Consider the following 14,750-nt stretch of genomic DNA (forward strand, 5'->3'; position numbering starts at 1 on the left):
TTGGGTTTATCTGTGGTCTGTTGCTGTCTTGTGAGCTCAATTAAGAGTGCAGTGTTAAGTAGGCCAAGGTCTTACCTTACATTTCTCTGTGGAGCAGTTAACTTTAACCCGCAGATGTCAGCATCCTCAGCTGGTTACCTAGTAAAAATCATTGTTTCCAGGAGAATGACGAGAGAGAATGGTCAGGTTCAGGGCAGGTTCATCTCAACCATCAGACAATTGCAATTCAAGGTAATCTTCATTGATGTTAAAAGTAGGGATTCATGCTTCAGGATGAACAGAGCGCTATTATTGTCCACAGCACCTGCCCTGTGCACTGATGTTCTTGACTCGCTGTGCTGGAGGTGGAAGAAGTACCACCTGGCACATCAGAGCTTTGCAATAAGAGCCAGATTTGCCCAGCTTCTGCCTGTCAGGATGGCCAGCCTCTCAGCCTCACGTCTACCCTCTGCTCTCTCTGTTTGTCTTGCAGGTGAGACGATGCGCATCGCCTCCTCTGAGTTTGCTGATGACCCGTGCTCGTCGGTGAAGCGTGGCACCATGGTGCGGGCGGCAAGGGCCTTGCTCTCGGCTGTAACGCGCTTACTCATCCTGGCAGACATGGCCGATGTCATGAGACTTTTATCTCATCTGAAAATTGTACGTATGGAGAATTTCTCAGGACTGGCGTTCTGCGGGTGGTGCCCTTGACTGTGTATCACAGCTCTGCACTCAATCGAATTGCTTTCTTTACCTCGAAACAGAATTCAGACCTCCCCTTACTTTCTGGAGTATGCAACAGTGAATTCTTTTATGCCACAGAGCCTGAAATCAGTACTCCCGTCTCATGAGTCAGAGCAATTTGGGTCCATGTGGTGGTACTTCAAGCCAGAGCCAGCTCTCCAGATAGCTGACCCAGCCACCACTTATTCCCACCTTACTATGGCCCGTGTATGGAATATATTGTGTCACCTGTTCCAGCCTTACTTTTCTGTAGATATATAGTCTGAACCTACTTTATTCTGGCAATAAAAAGGTGCCCATCTATCTCCTCCATGACTGGAGTCAGTCTTCTTGTGCCAGGCCAGGCATGCAACATTCCCAGATTAAGTCTTTGAGTACATACGTGCCCCACCAACCCATATGCCTTGTTTGTCATGACTCGTATGAGTTATTTCATTTCCTAGTGGAAATGGAACCTTGCCCTGGTCACAACTATTACTGGAGCATGGACCAAGCAACCCGCCCAGTCACTGACATGTGGACCTTTCTCCGTTTTCCTGGTTTCTGAAAGATATTGCAATCCTGGTGGAGCAATGTGTGTGACATAACACAATTGCTCTGCATAGAGTCGCTATTCCCATGCTATCCATGAATTTGGTTCCTGGTCAGTTGCCACCTATTCTGAATTAACCTTGGGGTCCTTGGATTGAACCACAGGCTTTCGTTTGGGGGGAAGAATCTATAGGTAGCTTAGTTTTCCTAGACCTGGGTGTTCCTGGCTTCTCATTTCTTTATTCAGCAACCCTTATGCATGTATTTTCTTTGTCAGTGAAATGGAGCAGGTTATAATGAGGAGGCAGATGGGACAGGAGACAGAATATGAGAGCCTGTTCTCATCTCACCTTGCACTCAGATCTGTTCAGTAGAAGGAATTGTCAAGAAATTCCCAAGCTGTGACTGCTGTGGCACTACAGGGTCAGCCACTGCTTGCAACACTGGCATCCCATATTGGAATGATGGTTTGAGTCCCTACTGCCCCACTTCTGATCCAGCTTCTGCTAATGCATCTGGGACAGCAAGGGATAACAACCCGAATATGTGGGTCCTGCTACCCACCTTAGAGACCCCAAAGGACTTCCTGGCTCCTGGCTTCAGCCTGGCCCAGATGTGGCTGTTGTGGCCATATGGGGAGTGAACCAACAGAAGGAAGATCTCTCCCTGTCTGTCTCTTCTCCTCTGTCACACTGCCTTTCAAATCAATCTTTTTTTTTTTTTTTAACATTTCCTAAATCATGATTATTCTCTATCAAGAAATTCTGGGAAGGAACTTTATTCAGGCTTTTCCCCTATCCCCCTCCAAAAAGGTCAGTATTTCCAAATTAAGTGTAGACTCCACAATATTATGAGAGAGCTTAAGTTCTCACACTTGCAGCCTGAGCCCCATGGTCAGAAATCCTAAATGAGGTACAGCTCTTCATGGTTTCTACTTGGGCCCCTGAGGAGCCAAGGGACATGAAGCCAAACCTGCTTGGGGCTGGCTTAAGAGCTTTATCTCAGGGAGCAGGCCCTCTGAAGCCGGGGAAGGTTCTTGCAAACTGCATGAGGTGAGCAATTGAGGAGAGGGTTTGCCTGTTTCAGACGCTGGCGAGGGGCAATGCAGCGCGAGCCAGTGGGGCCCTGGGTTTCATCTTGATTCAGTGTTCACTTCCCCCATGCTATAGTCTCCCTCATACCTCCTGCAGTCTCAGATTCCTCCTCTCTTTTCCTGGGGTCACTGGTGAATGGGGCCTGTGAAGCACTTAGCACAGGTCCTGTCAAAGGTGAATGTGGAGTGGGCGGCAGCTCTGAGCCCTTGTGTGATCACTGGAACCACGTCCATGCTGCGGGCTGGCCCGTGTTCAATTCTCCACCACCCCTCTGTTATTTGCATCTTTTAGGCTTTAAATAACTTTGCTCTCTAGTGTGCTGGGGAGAAGGTGTTTTCTTTTCTCTTTCCCTTCCCTTGCAGCCTTACTTAACCCACAAAGGCAGTATGTTAAGAGCGTCTTTCCCCAGAACAATCTGCTTTATTCCAGTAGGGAAAGCTAGGATTGTCCCTGAAGAAGGTAGCTTCATTTCCCATATGGCAGTGCTCAGTGCGCTCTGGAAGTCCCCATGGCCGCAGCTTTTGGGGAGTGATGACAGGTTAAATGTTCCCCTAAAATGGCCCACAGGCGTACAGTGCTTGTTAAATCCTGGCCGGATAGTGCCAGCTGCTGCCTGCAATTCTGCCTGTTTGCCCACCTGTATGCACCAGGGTTCTCGGCTGATAATATCACTGCAGCCTCTTGTCATGTGGAGTCAATTGCTTTCTCTACACAGCAGTTTAGGTGGAATTAAAAAAAAAAAAAGGATTTAGCACAAAATCATGGAAAGGTCAGACTGACGATATTAAGTAGTCCTGTCAGACTGTCAGTAGTAAAATTAAAAATGATTGTGGACTAAATAACACATTTGTTCTACTCAGTGGTGCCTCTGTCACAAGTGGTGGTGGATTGTCGCCATCTTGTGTGCAGACTGGGAAACTACACTCTGTTACCACCACGGTATCTCAAATTGTGGCCAGTGTCATTCTTGGACTCAAATCAGCCAGGAATCCCAAGAAGCTGTCGCTCCACTGCTTTAAAAATAATAAATAAGATAAAATAATACAGAAATTCATGAGACTTATAAGTGAACACCATGTATAATTGTTTAGTACTTCTTTTCCGTAGTGGCACATCCTCTCATAAAGAGTATTGTGTGTGAGCATCCATTTATTTGTTCTTAAATTCAGGATGAAGAACATATGAAATATCTTTACAAATTTTACTGGAGCAGGTTAAAAACTATAATCGTCACCTTTCTCAAGAACTTTTTAAAAAAATAATGAGGTTTTTTTTTTCCCCTTATGGATGATAAACATAGAAAAAGAAAAAGAATTGCAGGTGCTTTCTATTAAGAGTAAAGGAGTGAGGCCAGTTTTCTCTTGTTTCAGTCTGAGTAGCACTTGATGGAGTGCCATGAAACTTCCAGCCGTGTTCACTGCCCTACAGCTATGTTACCTTTCAGCATTATGCATGGTGTTTCACTTTGACCTTTGAGGCCACATACCAAATCTCTCTCTACTGGTGTTCTTTCCAGACAGTGGTTTTTCCCACTTATAAAGAAATTCTAGGAACATAGAAGGAATTCTCAGAAACATATTTTTATTTTTTAATCAAATGCTCACCAAGTGGATGAAGTATAGTCAATCCATTTCCCTAAAACACACACCTCCACCCTCTGTCCCTCACCCTGTTCTGTAATCATTGGCAAATTGAGCAGTTGTGAGCAAATGACATTCCACTTCTAAGAATAAATGAAGAATTAGGACCCCTGTAGAGACCATGTGGTTTGCTCCTACACAGGTCTTTGTCTTCTTTCCCTTCCAGATATATATAAACATATTGCTAGTGAAGAGTCCTGTTTCTCATATAACATCGATCTATTTGAATTGTCTGTATTCTGCTACTTGTTATGTCATGCCAAGTATTTGCACTTTCACGTTGAGTTCTTTTGCATACATTTCATACGTCACGTAAGAGTAAAAGGTTTTTTCTTCTGCTGTTGTTTCAGACTCAGGAAGATGGTGGTGGAACAGTAAAATATTGTTCCTGTGTGAAGTTAGCAGCCATGTGGAGGTTTGAGGTCCTTGAGAAAAGCCACTCATTTTTACATGAAACACCATCAAAAATACTGAATTATCATCACTTTTATTGTTGAAGTTGCTAATGAATTACACGCTATGCAAACAAACACTTGGCACATCCCTCAATCATTTGACATTGTCAGTGTGTTAGTTTGATCTGTGGCACTTCAGAATTTGAGGAATTGTGTATTTCAATCAGTGATCATGAAGAGAGATTTATTTTTTAAGCTCTGTGTTAATGTAGTCAGATTATATTGTCAGTTATCAGCATGAGTGACAGTATTACAAGTAAACTCTTCTAGCCACATAGATGTCAGAGAGAACAATCACCTTTTTTCTACCCTCAGGCTAATTCCTAAAATAATGATGTTCTTGGTTACCCAGGAATTTCTCTCTAGAAAATGGAATAGCACCATAGAAAATAGCAATTTCTCAGACAACTTCTCCAGTAAGTGAGATTTTCCTAATGGCTGCCAGACACCAAGTCTAATGTCGCCGTCCCATAATTTGGGAGCACTGGTCAGACAGGGTGACTTCAGCAATGCCTTTACTTTTTCTGATTCCAGCATCACGTTGTCTTGTGGAGTCTCAATAACATTGTCTCTCAGTAGCCTTCTGTTTAGACCTGAAACTCTAAGATCACTCTTGGATTGGAGAAACAGTAACAGTTGGTCTAAAACCACTTTGTCCTTCATTATAAATGTAGAGAATACTGCCCAGTTCTTAGCATATCTTTTCTGACAATATATTATGGTATTAACTTCAGAAAGCTAGATTGCTTATGATTTATTTGTTTATTAAGGTATACTTTCAAGAAATACTTATTGGTGCATACTATATGTAAAACACTGTGCAAAGTTATGTAACATCAAAAGTGAATGAGATTTAACTCATACATGCCTTCAAATACCTTATAGGCTGGTAAGGGAGACATTAAAAAAAGGAGTGTGTTTCATATTGAGAAAGTGTGTGTATTGCTACAGTCATACCTAGAAGGAAAATATAATTGGGATTTTTCTTTTGTAAATAACATAAAACCTAACTCAACCTGTTTTTGTAAAAAGGGAATTTATTGGCTCACCAAACTAAAAGTTCAGTGACAATAGCTTCAGGCAAGGCTTTTATCAAAAATGTGACAAGGGCCAGGTTTCTGTCTTTTTTCATCAGCAAAGTTCTATTCTCTGTAGGTCCTTTTCTTGTGGTTTCAAAATGGCTGCCAATCATTCTCAAGGTTACTTGCTTATAAACTAAAAATAGCATGAAAGAGGGAATTCTCCTCCATGATGGTTCAGACAAAAGTTCTGCACTCTTATCAGTGCTGATTGGCTTCTGAGTCATATGCATATCTCTTAGGTGTTTATAGGTTTATGGAGTATGCTGATTTCTTACTTAACTTGGTCAGGTCTCTTCTCCCTCAACTCCAGAGTAGGCAACTGACAGACAATTCAGGGTAATATGAGGAAGGGTGGTGTGGCTGGCAGGGGGCCTCTCAAGATTGGTTCTTTTTGAACTAAATGGTGTTTACCTGCCTCTGAACCCATCCCTGGGCTCAGGTTGAACAGGCTGGAGTCAACCAAACTCTGCCGGTTAACAGTCAGGGATAACTGGAAGGAGCTGGCCCCATCAAAAGAGCTGGGAGATGTGTCATTCTGTCCAGTAATGAGCCTGAAACCACACAATGATTTGAACAGGGAATTATCATTCTAACTCTAATAGAAGTTGGGAGTCAGGAGAGAGTAGTTAGTGAGACATAAAGAGCACGCTGAGGGATGTAAGACTGGCAGATAGGAGGCACAGCCACAACCCTAGGGCTGTATTGAGCACTCTGGCCCCACCCCCATCAGGAGTGAGAGCCAGACATCGCAGGACCTGGTCCTGGCTGACTTGACGATGCAGAAGCCGCTGCTACACACTCAAATCGATTTTGCTAGAATCTGCCCTTTGGTCCTGGAGGAAAGCAGCTCTCACAGAAGTGTCTCCCTGGAGCATTCTGCTACAAAATTGCCCAACCAGGGTTCCTAAGGGTGGCCTGCTGGCTGTCTGGTGTTCTGGAAGCCACCTCTGCTCCAGGAATCTAACCGAAACCCTTTCTTGGTGCAGAGTGTCTCCAGCACGCTCTAATGACAAAGTCTCTAACATGGGCCCACTGAGAAAAGAGCAGTGTTTCAAGGGCCCAGCTACATTTTCACAGAGCAGGTGTGAATGTGATCACCCTTGGGGTGAAGTGATTTCCTGTGGGAAAACAGAGAGATGAATTTGGATCAGGCAGCTGATTGCAATGGCACAGAGCTTCACAAGGAAGAAAGACCAAAGTCCCAAAATTGAGGGAGGAGTCCTCGAGTGTTTGGAATAATCCAAGTAGTTCTGTCCTCAGAACATAGAGTAGAAGGTGGGGAGAGCCAGGGATGAAATTTGAAGGAAAGATTAGGAAGGTCTTGGGTAGAGGGACAGTCAGCTTGCACTCAACATGTAGGTGATGGCGCGTCGCTGAGTAGTGCTAAGGTTTACACTGAGATCCGTGATTCAGATCAACAATTCCTATAGCAGTGTGGAGGAGGAACTCGAAGAGGAGTGCATTTAGAACAAGGAGACAGGTTGAGGTGGCTTACCTCAGCCAGGCCTGTGAATGAATGCAAAACTGAGCTACAGCAGTAGCAGTCTGGCTCTGGTGGATTTAATAAAAGAGAAAAAAAAAAAAAGATAGATTTTAGAGATATTGAACAGGTGGAGTAACTACAATTGGAACCTGACCAGATGTGACAAGACTCTGAGTGAATCTTCAGATCAGTGGGTCAGGACAATCTAACCCCAAACTGCAGTTTCCTTCTGAGAAAGTGAGTGGAGCATCGCCCGTGAGTCCAGTGGGTGGGCTCTGGAGCAGTGGCCTTGGTCATACCCAGGCTCCCGTACCTGCTGCCTCTGACCTCTGGCACAATGGAAGAACTGCTTTGGGGACTAAATTGGATATATGTAAGCTATCTTAAGCAATGTCTGGTATATTGCAAGCACTCAGTAACAATTGCTCATGCCATTAAAAAAAAAAGATTTATTTATTTGAAAGATAGAGATAGGGAAGTAGAGGTCTGTTTCCTTCTTCACTCCTCAGATGGCCACAACTGCCAGGCCAAAGCAGCAGCCTGGAACTCCATCCAGGTCTTCCGTGTGGGTGGTAGGGGCCCAAATACTTTGGCCGTCTTTCCCAGCACATTAGCAGGGACCTGGATCTGAAGCAGAGCAGCTGGGGCTCACTCGGACCACTGCTCTGACGTGGGATGCTGGTGTTGCAGTCAGCAGCTAAACCCTCTGTGCCACGATGACTGTCCCTGCTGCTGTCCTTTTTCTTGTACAAACTGAAAAGCACTTTGGAAATATATCAGGCACTATATTATAATTGTTCTTTGTAAAACATAAAACTTTAAAAAGAAATGACATTAGCATTGGATCAGTCCTGTTTTCTTATGAAATCATTTCTTTCTTCCCTTGTTAACAAAGAAAGAGAATATTTAATCAAGAAGCCTTGCACATCAACGGAAGGAAATATTTAATCAAGAATTACAGTTTATTTTTAGGAGACAGCATAATAAAGGATGATAATGCTGAGACATCAGTGGTCAAACCAGAATTACATGATTGAGTACGTACAGTAGTTAGATGTAGGATCTTATGTTCTTTCTTTCCTGCACTTGGCCAACTCCTATTCCCAAGGTAGATATTTCTGATTTACTTGTGAAACCAAACTCTAACAAGGAAATTATGTGTGATTTATTAAATACATAGGTTCTTCTGTTTCTCCTAAAATTCAATCAATGGGATATCATTACCAGGACTCTGGAGTGAGGTTCTAACGAAAATGATGATAAAAGCAATGATTTCTGGTACCGATATGGATGTTGGATGTGGTCGGGGAACCAGATCTCACAGCGAAGCAGGGGAAGATCAGCCTCCTCAGTTCACCACTATCCCCATCCCCATATACCTCCCTGGCTACTGGTGACATCTCCCTAAATAATTCCGAAGTAAATGAATGACCAGATTCCTTTTCAATACCAAAGTAAATCATTTGACAAAGTCTTAGACTAAATAATAGCAACAGGCTGGCTGGCCTCAGAATGGGGGTAGGGACTACACTGAAGAAGCCTAGAGGGGCTGGCACTATGGTGCGGCAGATTAAAGCTCTGACTTGCAGTGCCAGCATCCCAAGTGGGTTCCGGTTTGAGTCCTGGCTGCTCCACTTCCCATGCTGCTCCATGTGGGATCCTTCTCCATATCCTTTCAACATTCTACCTTCCTACCTACCTACCTACCTATTCATAAAATTCATCCATCCATCCATCTCTTTATTTCATCTATTAGCAGACTGTGGTCCTAGAATCCAGGTTTTGGTCACATTTCCTCCATTTATGTGGGATCTTGGGCAGATTCTGAACCATGATTCTATACGAGAACTTTTGAGTGTGGTGGCCTCTCAGATCCTTCTAGATTCAAACTTTTTTTAAAAAAATTTATTTATTTATTTGAAAGTCAGAGTTACACAAAAAGGGGAGAGGCAGAGAGACAGAGAAAGAGAGAGAGAGAGCGAGAGAGAGAGAGGTCTTCCATCTGTTGGTTCACTCTCCAGTTGGCCACAATGGCCAGAGTTGTGCTCATCCAAAGCCAGGAGCCAGGAGCTTCTTCCAGGTCTCCCATTTGGGTGCAGGGGCCTAAGGACTTCGGCCATCTTCTACTACTTTCCTGGGCCATAGCAAAGAGCTGGATTGGAAGTGGAGCAGCAGGAACTCAAACTGGTGCCCATATGGGATGCCGGCACTGCATGCGGTGGCTTTACCTGCTACGCCACCACTCCAGCCCCTAGATTCAAACTTTAGGTGTACTTTTACGGACAGACCTTATCACTGATGTTCTTATTCTGAAGCACCTCATTGGGAGAAGGTGTTTGGTGAAGAGGAGAGACACCCACATCTCCTATCAGAGTACCAGAGTTCAAGTCCAGGTTCGACTCTTGATTCTACCATCCTGCTAATGCTCACCCTGGAAGGTAACAGGTGGTGGCTCAAGGTTTGTTCATGTATGGAGTATAGGCTCCAGACTTTGGCCTGCTCCAGCCCAGGCTGTTACAGTCATTTGAACCAGTGTATGGAGGACTTCTGTCTCTTGGTCTCTGGTTCTCTTTCATTGCCTTTCCAATAAAATGAAAATAAATAACAACTTTTAAAAAATTAATAATTTAATTATAAATTTCATGGTTTTTATATATTCAGACTGGCATCTGGATTCTTCCAAGAAAATAAATAGGAAATAAGTTATGTGTAACATAACAAGATAAATATACCAAATTGGTTCGATTAACAGCCACTAAAAAGCCTGTCTTAAAGATATTAGAGACGAATCTAGGCTTTAGCTGCCTCTGAGATAATTATTTTGCTCTTCCCTGGCACAGTTTTTATGTCCTGAGAAAAGATTTACATCTCAAATCAGCCACAGGAACAAATTAACTGCCAAGAGCTATCTTTTGAATGATACTGTTGATAGCTAAGTTAAGATGATTATAAGTCTATTAGGAAGTGAGACATCATTGCCTTGTTGTTTTAAACATTTGAGATATAAAATTCTCACTAAACTCTGAAAATTATTTTTTTCTTTTTATTTATTTTTTTAATTAAACTTTTATTTAATGAATATAAATTTCCAAAGTACAGCTTATGGGTTACAACGGCTTCCCCCTCCCAAAACTTCCCTCCCACCCACAACCCTCCCCTTTCCCGCTCCCTCTCCCCTTCCAATCACATCATGATTCATTTTCAATTCTCTTTATATACAAAAGATCAGTTTAGTATATATTAGGTAACGATTTCAACAGTTTGCCCCCATATAGCAACACAAAGTGAAAAAAAAATACTGTTGGAGTACTAGTTATAGCATTAAATAACAGTGTACAGCACATTAAAGACAGAGATCCTACATAATATTTTTTTAAAAATTAATTAATTTTCTATGCCATTTCCAATTTAACACCAGGTTTTTTTTTTTCATTTCCAATTCTCTTTATATACAGAAGATCAATTCAGTATATAATTAGTAAAGATCTCATCAGTTTGTACCCACGCAGAAACACAAAGTATAAAAATACTGTTTCAGTACTAGTTATAGCATCACTGCACATTAGACAACACATTAAGGACAGTTCCCACATGGGATGTAAGTACACAGTGACTTCTGTTGCTGACTTAACAATTTGACACTCCTGTTCATGGCGTCAGTAATCTCCCTAGGCTCTAGTCATGAGTTGCCAGGGCTATGGAAGCCTTTAGAATTTGCTGACTTTGCTCTTATTCCGATAGGGTCATAGTCAAAGTGGAAGTTCTCTCCTCCCTTCAGAGAAAGGTACCTCCTTCTTTGATGGCCCCATTCTTTCCACTGGGATCTCACAGAGATCTTTCATTTAGGTCTTCTTCTTTTTTTTCTTTTCCATGGTATCTTGGCTTTCCATGCCTACAATACTCTCATAGGCTCTTCAGCCAGATCCGGATGCCTTAAGGGCTGATTCTGAGGCCAGAGTGTTGTTTAGGACATCTGCCATTCTATGAGTCTGCTGTGTATCCCGCTTCCCATGTTGGGTGTTTCTCTCCCTTTTTGATTCTATCAGTTAGTATTAGCAGACACTTGTCTTGTTTGTGTGATCCCTTTGATTCTTAGACCTATCAGAGCCATCGATTGTGAACTGAAATTGATCACTTGGACTAGTTTATTTAAGTGGGCCATTCCAGACCATAAAGTGTGGTTTGACTTGGGTGTCTGAAAAACCTCTGAAAAGGTAGCATTCTCCTTTACAACTGTGTTTCCACTTTTGTCTTAAGCATTGTTAGAGCCTGAATAGGAACAGGAAATGACTAACACTGAAGAGTTACATCATCATTTTATCTTTTTAAAAGGAAAAAACGTAGGCATGAAAAACAAGATGCAGAATTTCTATAGAAGAGGAGAATAGGAACGTAATTTAATGTGTGATAACCACCACGCTACAGAAACCAGCATTAATTTAATGTGTACTCTATCCACATCCCCATCCCACTGCCATCCTTCAGAACAGTTTTCCTGGCTGCCCACAACTCCTTCCTTACTGAAGAGAGTTAGCCTGTTGGGTAGCTTGCATGGTATTTTTGTATCAATGTGATGAAAGTCTTGATGATCTCCATTATCACTGGTTTAGATATTCCTTAGCTTACCCATACTTGAAAAGGAAATTGCATGATCATCTTTGTGTCAACTTTTTTTTTTAACTAATTACTCTTTGTTTTATTTATTGATTTATGTGAAAGGCAGAATAGCAGAGAGGGGAGAGGAAAAGAGAGAGAGAAACAGGCAGAGAGAGACAGAATTGATCTTCTATCCTCTGGGCCAGGTCAGAGCCAGAAACCCAGATTTCCATCTGGGTCTCCCTTGTGAGTGGCAAGAACTCAGGAACTTGGACTTCTATCTGCTGTCTCTCTGGTGCATTAGCAGGGATCTGAACCTGAAGCAGGGATGGCACTTACTCCCAGGCACTCAGATGTGGGATGTGGCCATCCCAAGCAGTGGTTTAACTTGCCGTGACACAAATGTCTGCCCCTGTGTTAAGCTTAAACAATGATGTAACTCAGTCTTTCAGAATTGAATGAATATGTGGCTTTTCCAGCCATTTTAGTAGTCCTTTGTATTTCCCAATTGTCAATGATTCTTCTACATTTTGGTTCTTAGCTTGTCTAAGCTTTTTAAGAGCTAATATTAATTCTCCCCCAATTATTGCCTGCATTTACCATTGCCCTCTCAGACCTGCCTTCTCTCCTGTTTATGCCTCTCTGAGGAAGCTGTACTAATTGGAGTTTCTTCTATGAGGCTCCCTTTGTGTTAAAAAACATTTGAAAATGCAAAAATGTGTCTGTCTTTGCCTTATTCTTTTAGGACTCTGTTTTTGGCTATCTCCACTGATAAAATTATTTCTACAAAGATTTTTCTGACTGACAGTGGCTTAGGGGATTACTTCACCACAATATCTTAATTTTAATTGAATATAACAATTTAATTGAGTTTAACAGGTCTTATGAATATTAAGCCAAGACTCTCGAAATGGAGAATTCTCTGAAATAAAATGGCTTATTAAGCTGTTATAGGTACTAGCCAGAAATACACTAGGTTCTAGGCTTTGCAACTACTGGTGGCAGTGCTGGACAGCGGTTGAAAATATATCTGCTGAATCTCTGAGCCCGAGAGCATTTGAATAATGGAAATTTGGGAAAAATTTGTTTTCATTGAACTTACACAGGCTATAGATAAAAGGTTCTCAATGCAAAGTGGGGAAGTTTGGGGATAAGAAGACAGTCCATTTGGAAAAGTACTCGTTCTGGATTGGTTGGGGTCAGCCATGTGGAAAGTTTACATGTGAGCAGGAGGCGGTAGGTGAGCAGCAAGGGGGTTTAAAGCAAGGTTTGCACATATGTTCGGGACACGTGACCATGTTTAGTAGCCATTAGCTGATTAACTTCCCCTATCACTTCCCCTCCTAAGTACATCTCAGATTTTTTTTTTTCCTGTGTTCACTTTAAAGAGTTGCAGGTTGTGGAAATTTGCACTCCATATTTAAGAGCATTTTGGAGAGGGTAAGATTTTAGTATCTCTCCAGTAAATGCTTTCTAATGGCATTTTGGTGAAATTCATGTTCAGGCCCGGCGTGCTCTGGTTGGGGTCAGTGAGACAGCTGTGGGGCACGTGGAAGCACAGCAGGTCCGCGGGGCAGCAGCTTGTCCTGCTGTCCACCCCCATTCCATGCAACTGACGCCAGGGCAAGCAGAATTCAGCGCTCCTTAGTTCCAGGGGCTCACTACTCCTTTTTTTTTTTTTTTTTTTGGTGGGGGTAGGGTGGGAGTTGAGGGTGGCAAGGTATAAACGCAGCTGCAAATGACAGTCCGTTCAGACCCAAATTTACAGATGTTGCCAGGACTGATTTCAGATTTGACCTGAGCCAAATTTTCAGCAGCCCAAGTTTCTCCCATTTAAAGACTTCTGGAGTTTTGTTTTAAAATCCATATCCTTTAGTGTCTCTACTTTGAATTTTCTTCAGTGCCTCTCCTTTATGTTAGAAGTCTATATTCCTTGCCAAAATCATAACTCAGTGAAATACAATAAACACATGATTTTATATGCTTTAGGGGTTTAGCTGTTCTTATCTTTTATATGTGAATCTTCTCTAAATATTAAAAAATTTAATCTGACTATAATATTTAATATGATATCTGACTCTAACATTTAACCTGAATGTTCAGGATACTTATTTCCTTTACATTGTGGTACATATTAATGTTTTTTAAATTACCATTTATAATGCTCAATCATATTTTGTTATGAGCCACTTATAAAAAATATTTTTTACCACTTCAGGTAGAAGAGGCCCTGGAAGCTGTCAAAAATGCTACCAATGAGCAAGACCTGGCAAACCGTTTTAAAGAGTTTGGAAAAGAGATGGTGAAACTTAACTATGTAGCAGCAAGAAGACAACAGGTGGGAAAAGTTTTGGAAATGCTAAGGGAGAAAATGGGTGAGTCTGTTTAACTTCTAGGGGCAGGCATTTGGTGTAGCAGGTAAGCATTTGGTTGAGATGTTCACATCCCATATCAGAGCACCTGGGTTTCAGTCCTGGCTACACTACCATTTACAGCTTCCAGCTAATGTGGACCCTGAGAGGCACTGGTGACGGCTCATATGATTGGGTCCTTTCACTCATGTGGGGGACTTGGATTGAGTTTCTGGACCTGCAGACATTTGGAGGGTGAGCCGTTGGTCAGGAATCTCTCTCTCTCTCTCTCTCTCTCAATTTCTCTCTCTCTCCCCTCCTTCCCTTCCTCCTTCCCTCCCTCTCAAAATTAAATATGTCTATATCTCTATCTCTCATAATTAAATACATGTCCATCTGTCTATATCTATCTATCTATCTATCTATCTATCTATATGTTATAGCATTTTAGGCCCATATAATGCATCAGCTAATGGCATCTGCTTGCTATAAAATGCCCTAAGAATCCATGGTCACAAAGACCAGCTTCATGCTTAGGGCTCCTGTGTCCTCTCTGGCCCTTGTCTGTGCAGGACCCAGACACCCACCAGCCTCATCACATTCTAACCCTGTCTGCTATAAGAATGCCTCCGAAATCATTTTTTTAAAAAATGCCAGACTATGATGTGGTGCTCTGCTCACTCTCTAGACATCATTCTTGGCCCTCACTTATTTTTCCAGTCCTGTGGACAGAATCATGTTTATGCATACCCAGGATATCCAACATATGGAGTGAAATCGTTGTGAAAGAAATGA

At 42.2% G+C, this 14,750-nt stretch overlaps 1 protein-coding gene across 1 annotated transcript in view; it reads left to right on the forward strand.

The window, feature by feature from the left end:
• Positions 1–14,750, forward strand: part of CTNNA2 (catenin alpha 2) — a 1,271,675-nt gene that overhangs the window by 433,214 nt on the left and 823,711 nt on the right. Inside the window, exons 4-5 of the mRNA XM_062208724.1 lie at positions 473–639; positions 13,823–13,942. Of these exons, the coding sequence (XP_062064708.1) occupies positions 473–639; positions 13,823–13,942 (287 nt within the window). The remainder of the gene's footprint in view (positions 1–472; positions 640–13,822; positions 13,943–14,750) is intronic.

Source organism: Lepus europaeus, chromosome 13 (genome assembly GCF_033115175.1).
Source record: "Lepus europaeus isolate LE1 chromosome 13, mLepTim1.pri, whole genome shotgun sequence".
Classification (NCBI taxonomy): Eukaryota; Metazoa; Chordata; class Mammalia; order Lagomorpha; family Leporidae; genus Lepus; species Lepus europaeus.